At 34.6% G+C, this 9,726-nt stretch overlaps 1 protein-coding gene across 1 annotated transcript; it reads right to left on the bottom strand.

The window, feature by feature from the left end:
• Positions 1–2,494: 2,494 nt before the first annotated feature.
• LOC114383310 (synaptotagmin-3-like) lies at positions 2,495–4,087 on the bottom strand. The gene is made up of 5 exons (XM_028342958.1): positions 3,704–4,087; positions 3,424–3,522; positions 3,269–3,319; positions 3,061–3,184; positions 2,495–2,722 (listed from the first exon to the last, which is right to left on the bottom strand). Exons 1-5 carry the CDS (start codon positions 4,028–4,030, stop codon positions 2,652–2,654), a joined length of 672 nt encoding a protein of 223 aa, XP_028198759.1. The 5' UTR covers positions 4,031–4,087; the 3' UTR covers positions 2,495–2,651.
• Positions 4,088–9,726: the final 5,639 nt, after the last annotated feature.

Below are 9,726 nucleotides of genomic sequence, written 5' to 3'. Positions count from 1 at the left end.
AATAATCAATGTGAAAATTTGTTTAGAAAAATATATTTGAAATGTATCAATCATATAATTAAAATATTTATTGCCTACATAAACTCACATAAGATTCAATAACATCAAAACATAAGTAACACAACATTCTACTAATCATAAATTCAAAAACGTAATATGAGAGAATTTATTTCTTGACACTCTTGTCACCAATGAAGTGATCCATGTTTTACATTAATTTTGCACTTCATGTGGAAAAAAGTATTCTTAAATATTCTTTTATAATCATCTCTCAACCACAAGATTGTCCATAAGCATAATAATCACATATTGTTGCACTCACTTATGAGAATAGGGTAGAACTGATGAGATGGGTCTCTTTGGTTTCCGAAAACGGTATGGATCTCAGATTTGCCTATAATTCAAATTCATGCAATTGTATTTTAATTACTATTTTTCTCATCCAATATGGAGGTATTTAATATCTCATTCCATATGTAGATACTTTCAGCAATTTGATTTTATATCAGAGATGATAATATCTCTCATCATATTTCCAAAATAAAATATATATTATTATCCCTTAAAAAAATATAATGACTAATTCACACAATAATAATAATGATAATATCATTCCAAATATCTTCCTTTTAATTCTAAAACTCTAGCACAATAATAATTTGTTCATACCATAACAACACCGTAGCATTACAACATCAATTAACACTGAAAAATAAACTTCTATATATACACATATGCTTAACATAAAAATATAAATATATAATATAATTATGTAAGGTACATCCATGCAATTTAGGAAACTCCAGTTCCTGAACGTGCACATCAACCACGTATCAATCTTACCTATATTCATACTACATCATGATTAAAATACAAAACTCCAAATACATGTTATAATAGTCACTACTAGAAAAGAGGCTTTCTACATCGGTTATCGGCGCCTTTCTACATCGGTTATCACGCGTCGTTGTAACCCGGAGTCGTTGAAACACAACGATGGTTAAATGACCGATGTTGAATTTTGACATTCTACATTGGTTGTTAGGACAACCGATGTAGAAATCTGCCCATTTTAAGACGGGCTAGTCTCCAAACCCGTCTTAAAATGCCAGATTTCTACATCGATTGTCTTGACAACCGATGTAGAATGATCATCATTCTACATCGGGTATGTATTGAACCGATGTAGAATGCTAGACATTCAACATCGATCATTCTAATAACCGATGTAGAATTCTAGACAATCAGAGCGAATGTTACTAGAATGAATGTTTTTTAAGCCTATCAAACAAGATTAATTCAAATGACACGTCATATGTCAACCCCACAGAATTTACCAGGGCCTTCAACCTTTCTTGTGTCAAAGAAGTAATTTTAAGACAAAGATAAGGGATCCTTGAGAAGAAAGAAATACAAAATAAAGAAAAAGAAAAGCAACAACAAAAGAAGCCGCCCAATCCCTCTGCATCTGTTAGAAAGAAATACAAAAAGAAAAAGAAAAGCAACACCATAGTACTTGCACCAAATAGAAGTCAATCACCTAAGCTTATCTCAGATTGCACATTGTTTCACTCCAACCAGGTTGCACATAGTACTTGCACCAGATTGCACATTGTTGAACAAAAAGAAAAATAAACCTCCTTAAAAATACATGTTTCACTCCAACCAAATGCATAGATTGCACATTGTTTAGTCCCTCAAGCTCATGCAAACATGGGAAATTATAGATATTTACATTCTTTCAATTTGCATTCAAACAAACACAAAAACACATTTATATTAGGTGGAACAATGTAATATTAATTTGAATATTGATTACATATATACTATTTTCCATGATGATATAATAACTTGCCTTGTGACAATATATACCAACAACCCAACTGTTTAAATATTTCAGCAAAAATGCTTGCATGGTTCCATTCTTTTCTCTCTTCACATACTCCAAATAATTCGTATGAATTATCCCTATAACTAGCCTGAATTTAGTCTTCCATCTTTTCCCATGGTGATACCATGTCAAGTGCTCGGGCTCCTCTAGAACAGCAATATCTGCAACTTTGTCAGGGATAATCTCTGAAATATCCCCAACAGCAAGACTGCTCCTTTTATCTCTAGAAAACTGCATTATAAGTATAGAATAAGTTAGCACAACTGACATAACAATAAGGTTTGGATGAAACAGAAATCACATGATTCTTAAGAGTAAAAGCTGATAGATGCTCAAATCTATGACCAAATAGCTTACATAAAAGCATATTGGTATATTACCATTGCATTTGTAATGGAAGTTTGCAAATTCCCATTGAAAACCTCATTATCAAATCCTTTACTAAAATGGAATTTCTTTCATTATGGCTAAACTTAGACTATGGCCTTTTTTACACAAAAACAGTGAGTTGAATGAGAGATAACATAAGAAACAGAGAAAATATCAGACAGAAACTGAGACTCAAAACTATTTAGTAGTGAGAAATTTGCATAAAGTGTAAGCTCTGTATAGGGCATCGATCAAATACATCTAAACGATGCAGTTACCAAGAATAGACAGACAGTAACCAACAACAGCTAACAGATCACATGGTGGCTACAGCTATCAGAACATTTAACTGCAACAAACATTTTACAGTTACAACACAGTCCTATATACTCTAGTAGTCTTCAATCTTCATTTGGAAATGTGCATATTTCTGTGTTTTTGGGGGAAAGCTTCCAATTTTTCCTGTTAATGGAAAACATCAAACACAAGAAATTATCACCCATCCAAAGCTTCCAAGACTCTTAAGTCTCAACACAACCTTCTCTGCTTCTTGTTCATGTCTAAAAATAGGCAAACCATGACTTTAATGTCAAACTGTTAAATTTTTGTACCCATCATTTGTTTAAATGGATTCACTAAAATTGTCCAGGATGAAAATCATCTTCACTAATCATATTCTAATCTAAAATTTCAATTAGAATAGTGAAATTTCATATTATATGACAGACATTTGTATTACTGGGCAGAAAACTGGATAAAATATTTGCACAAAAAATAAGATGATCTGGGAAAAGACTTACCACAGACAGTAGGAGGAAGAGTACCAAGGCTTAACTCATCAAAATCAATCGCTTTGATCTGATACTTCCCAGTGTATTCAGCAAATATCGGTTGAGTCGTGCTTCTAATAATCTTACAAATTGCCTATACATAAAAACGAAACACCATTGAAGAATCGTCCAACAAGAGCACAAACACACCCATATGGAATCACTGAAATTACAATACCGTGTCTAAGAAGGGCCACATATCCAACAAAAACTTGTTCAACCAATCAACCTGAATAACATGCAAAGATAATATCAATAACACAGTAACATCATCATCGTCGTCATCATAAACCTTAAAAAAACAAAACAAAACGTTTAATTCACGAAACTAACTCGTTCATAATCAGGCGTCTTCACCCAGAGAGGAATCTCGGGCAGAAGTTCCTGCAGAGCATTTGGGCCTAATTCACTGATTGGCCTAACAACAGGGTCCTGCAACATTGAAGAGAAAGAAAAAAAAATCAAATTTTGATTATCACCCAGAATTCAAAACGCAAAAGGGGTGTTAACCCCAACACCAGCAGTCCCCGGAGAGTGATCAGAAGAAATGCATGTGTCTGTGCTGAAAATTGGAATAAAACAGAATGAACATGCAATGAGTTGTTATGTTAACCTTGACATGTTTGGTTTTTGAGTAGACAAAGAGAAAGAACCCAACTAAGAGGCCAAGAGGTATTCCAACGGCAAAACCAAAAACCCCCAAGAAACTACTCACGAACCCCATATGCTCTCTATCCTGAGCAAGCCATAGCTTGGCGTGTTCCACGCAGCGGTGCAGCGCGTTCTTGTGCGAAAAGCTCGAATCCGCGGGCCGCGAAACGAGCAACCCTCTCAGTGCGGAGATCGAATCCAAGTCCTTCTCACCGAGCAGATCAGTGGCATCGTCGGTGACGTAGTCGTAGGTCAAGCAGCAGCCACGCTCCTGCGTTCTGGTAAGCATCGTGGAGCTGCGGTGAGGGTGGAGGGCAAGGATGGAGGGTGATGGTAGGCTTTTGGGCTCCCTCCCGCAGAGCTGCGGTGAAGCAACTGAGGCGACAAAAAATGGGAGAATGAGAGAGAGAGTGGCATGTACCCGATAAAGAGAGATAGAGAAAGTGATAAATTATATTAATTAAAAATAATAAGCATTTAAGACGGGTTTTCCGAAAACCGTCCTTGTTTTGAAATATTCCAAGGCGGTTTTCAAAAACCGTTTTTAAAATATTAACCATATTTACAACTTTGCCATTGAAACAAAAACGGTTTTTATAACCGACTTGAATACCCTGTCGTAGAAAACAGTATTTTTAGTAGTGAGTAAATCTGTGTGCCAATTTCAAAGGAATCCGAAATCCGTTTAGGTTACCTCCAGTGTAATTATAAGGTTGTTAAGTAGTCATGCGTTTACACATCAAGAAAGACATACTCACCCAAGACATATATATGGTTCAAAAGGTTTTCACAACACTAATCCACACATCAATATAGAAATAAGTTTATTAACAACATACACGCAAGAAGATGAGGGCTCATTAAAGCATTATCCATCAGTATCAAGGCTTCTTGCATCACCTAACGGCTTGCCATAATGTCGAACCGCACTTCACAAATTATAGAGATGGCCAGTCTCATAACTCATGACTCAACAGTGGATTTATGGTATAGCAAACATTAAGGATGCAAGGCACATACAACTATTTTTTTTTTAAGTTTCATTCGATCATGCAAAGGAAAATAAATTAATAATTCAAGCATGTTCATCAAAACAAGTCATAAGTAACCATACAGAGTGCACACCAGAATATGGTAAGCACATAACACACTGGCCGAAAGGTTCGACCTGCTCTGATACCACTAAATGTGACACCCTCTACCCCTCACATATATATTAATAAAGGAATAAAATTTCAAATATTAATTAAAAATACTTTTAAAATATTTTTAAATACAAGCCTTTCAAATGGGTAAAAGGCTCACATTCACTTTCTTCTACATCATATTCAAACTTGTCCAAATAAATAATAAAGTCATCTCGGCTCAAAGAAGGTCATCTAAGTTTCATACAATTAATATAGAACTTATATCCTAATGTCACATCTTATCAGAGCGTGGTGTTCTCGTGTCCTCTAGCATGAGGTTCTTCATAGTCATCCACCTATTCATCCGCTCCCCCGAACACAAAGTTCAAGATCATCACAGGTGTGATTATACAATTAACTCGTTGCCCAAAAAGGGACTTAACATTAACTCGTCGCCCTTAAAGGGACTTATAGTCGTGTGATTATACAATTCATAGTTCATACTCAATGCACACAACATCTCAATCACATACATACACAATTTATCACACACACTCGATCTCAATCACAATGGTATAATATCAAAATAGCATGTTATCACACCTCATGGATCATATACACTTTACTTATGAACTATGCAATACACACATTTACTCAATTGTTTTCAAAATTATTTTAACTCATCGGGCTCCCACAGTGGATCCCATCACAATACTCGTCGCCCTTAAAGGGTCTTACAATTGTGTGATTGCACAATTCATAGTTCACAACTCAATACATACATCTCATCTCAATACACATGTATTTCATCATCCGTCACATGTTCCATTTATCACATACGCACAGTTTGAATCATCATTTCATAACCTAAACATAACAATTTATACAAAAGATTTTATCACAACATGGGGTGTAAAACCTCTGAAATAGTTTCTCAAAATTGTATTAAAATCAATTAATCAAAATCATGGGTTAAACACAAAGACATCAAGAGCACTCAAGTTTATCAATCAATTCTCATCAGGACATCAATTGGTACATAGAACACAATAATATTATATTTATAATCATAAAGGAAAAGTTATAATTCAATAAACATCCCAAAATAAAACCAAATTTAGTTCTCTAAGGATCCCTACACATGTTCATTCTAACCCCCAATTGCGATAAACTCATCCCTTACCTGTGAGCGGAATCACGTGTCTTTAGCCAGCGATAGTAACATCTCTAGCGGTTCCCTGAGATTCCTTTAGTTATTCCTCCGACTGTTCCGATAGAATTCTCAAAAGTCAGAGAGACGGAGAAGAGATTGAAACCTCCAATTGTACTGTCTACATGCGATTCCTTTTTCTCCATCCACGAATATTATCTCGCAAATCCCAACGGTAGAAGAGTGCGAAATTGAATTTCTAACAACATATCAAATTTCATAAAAATCTAACGGTTAACGAAACTGGGATCATAATTTTACCGAGACAGTTTTGGGTTTCTGCGGGAAATTAAAATGCTACAATGCGAAGGGTTTTCCTCTAAGCTCGGATACGATTTTGAAATTACCAACGGTGTGAGTGTTAAAAATTGGGTTGCGAACGTGGTACTCAAATTTCACGATGATCCAACGGTGAACATGTCTGAGATCGTCGTTTTTCTGAGACAGGTTTGGTGGGCTGCGGGAAAAAGAAAGGGTTTTGAGAGGAGAAGGGGAAAAACAAAAATGAGGGCAAAAAGAGGCACCTGACTTAACATAACTATTTATACCTAGGGTATTCAACCTATTATTTACTCTATATTTATTTATTTATTTATTTATTTATTTATTTTATAAAAATAAACTCTATTTTATTTTCTATCGAACAAATAAATGAAATACCCTTTTTATTTTCTCTCAAATCATTATTTTAATTAATAATTATATCTCCTTATTTATTTATTTATAAAATCTCATCATTTTTCTAAAACTCTATTTATTTATAAATAACTATCCTTTTTAATCTAGATTACAAAAATTGGGATGTTACAGGCAGGACCCAATTGGCTAGAGAGACATATGTTGTTTGCCATTTGTTTCTTTTTTGTTATTGTTAGAATTTTGTTAGTGTAGTGCCATTTTGGTAGAATTTTGTTAGCATCTTTTCATATTAGCTACCTTGATGCTTATATATATATGAATGGACCATGTATTGGAGAAAGCAAGTAGAAATAATACAACTCTTTCCTCACCTTTCTCTTTTCTAGAGGATCCTAGGGCTCGAACACTAGGAAATTTCCTTGAGTTGATCCCAACTCCATTTTGGTGCTTTCATTGAGCTCCAATGGTGGAACCTGACAGTTGGAACCCCATCCTAGACCGCCTCAAGGTTGCCATTGCCCACTTCGTTGTCACCCAAGCCTCCATGGCTACCAAACTAGATGTTCTTCTCCTGAAAATGGATACCCTATTAATTAGCCAAAACTCTCCATCTTCTTCCTCTATGAAGGCACCACCCACACATGCACCCATGTGGACTCCGCCTCCCATGCGAAGGGTTTTCCTCCATGCCTCACACTCATGCAACAAAGCCCCACACTCGCACCCATGCCAACTCCACCGCCCATGTCGATTCCGATTCCATGCCCCACACTCATGCAACAAAGCCACGCACCCTTGTTGGCTCTGCTTCCCATGGCTGCTTCCCACCTCCCCGATCTCAATCAAGCTCGCACCCCCGTTTCCTTTGACAACCTCTTCAATGTTGTTGTTCATTATGGGCATGCAACAACTCCTAATGGCAAGACTTTGGAAGAAAGAAACATGGCACTGCTTGATATGGGAGCTGAGTACTATGGGTCAGCCATGGCCGCACGCAAGCACCAACCAACTACTTTTGCACTATGGATGGCTGCTAAACCAGGTGATCCTCGCAGGGATAGACCTTGGGATCCTGGAGGACCTAGGAGGACTCGTAACACATTGAGGACAAGGTATTTTTGATGGGCCAGGAAACGTTATGGAGGGAATAACACAGCAACCACCATCAAACATAATGCAACAACCAGGCACAAGTGAGACAAGCACAAATCAGAGGCCCAAGAAGAGGTAAGAAATATTATTCTTCTATTTTTCTCACTTTTGTACTATTTTCTCACTTTCGGTAAGAAATATTATTCTTCTATTTTTTTTTCTTTATTTTCTCACTTCTAGAGAAAAAAGAAAAAAAATATTTTCACTTTTTTTATTATTTTTCCACTTCTTGTCAGAAAAATAAATTCTTCAGTTTTTTTTCTTTGATAAAGCCTTCGGAACCTTTTACAAAAAAAATTAGAATTTATTTATTTGATAGTCTTCATAGCACATTTTCACATATATGTAATCAATATAACAATAGCAAATTAAACTCATAGTATGAATAATATCATTAGGGAGAGAAGAGAATCTTACCTTGAAACGTAAATTTGAAAGTATGACATTCTTCGATAAAATTATCTACAAGGCTTTTTCTTGCGGGTTGAGATGTCAATAGAAATATACTCAATGGAGGAAAGATGATGGTGTTAATAACATGTTAAATATAATATGACTCGTAGGAGAATAATAGAGAGAAAGTAGAGAAGAAAAAGGTTTAGAGAAAATAATAATTATCTATATTCATTCCAAGAAAAAGGTCAAAGACTTTTATGTTTGATATCAAGGTCCAATGATGGGTAGTTTAGGGAAAAAAATGTTATTTTTTAATTGGAAATAACACAATTTAATGAAGTTAACTATTTTTTTAATAAGTGTGAAAAAAGTCTTTTTGCGCTTATAATCGAGATTGGAGGGAGTATTGAAGTTGATTGTCGATTTGTTTGGGATGAGAAAGGTAAAGCAACTAAAGTTCAAACCTTTGACCCACAACCAAAAAAAATATTTACTATTAATTTTTATCAAACAAAGAGGCTTCATATACACTAATGGAAAATAGCCTTTTAACATTGGTTATTAACCAATGTTGAAACTACCGACGTTAAAAGTATCAATGTTAACATCGATTTTCGAAAACCGATGTTAAACTAAACTAAACAACATCAGTTTTCTAAAAAACTGATGTCATATAGTAAGAAATAACAAAAAAAAAATGTAAATAATATGTACAAAACAACATCGGTTTTTAGAAAAATCAATGTTGTCAGTCAACGGCAATATCGGTTTTACTAAAAACCGATGTTGTTTTTTGTAACACTACTAGAAAATAGGTTTTTTACATCGGTTACTAAGGACTTTTAGCATCAGTTATTAACTGATGTTGAAACTACCGACGTTAAAAGTATCAACGTTAACATCGGTTTTTTAAAAACCGATGTTGTTTTACTCACCAACATCGGTTAGTAAACAACAACATCAATTTTTCTAAAAATCGATGTTGTTTTTTGGATATTTTTTTAATATCTCTTCTGTTTTTTTAACTACCAACTTGTAATTATTCATATCATAGCTTATCATTCAAAATTGTAAAAAAAAACTCATCAAATAAGCCATACACCAATAGTACTTATAAACAAAAATTTCCCACAAATGTGTTCAAGATGTTCCAATTTCTACAAAATATACCACCAAGACTTATAAACAAAAATTTACAGATTGATAATAGTATATTATAATGTACTTTACTTACAAATAAATACAAAATAATTTGAGTTCCAGCTTGCAAATTTTGTGATTGTGCAAAAGTTCTCCATCCAGTTCCAATTTTTGCAGTCTTCCTCCAATGATTATAAACAATCTTGTACTTCGTAATCCCTTCCAAATTCAGATAGATGAATCCTATAGCTTTCATAAACACATGGTACTCGACACATCCTAAAATTAACATTAAATTCATATATGTAGATGATTCTAAAA

Source organism: Glycine soja, chromosome 14 (assembly GCF_004193775.1).
Source record: "Glycine soja cultivar W05 chromosome 14, ASM419377v2, whole genome shotgun sequence".
NCBI lineage: Eukaryota > Viridiplantae > Streptophyta > Magnoliopsida > Fabales > Fabaceae > Glycine > Glycine soja.
The sequence above is the reverse complement of the archived record's forward strand: the minus strand, read 5'-3'. Positions and strand labels throughout refer to the sequence as shown.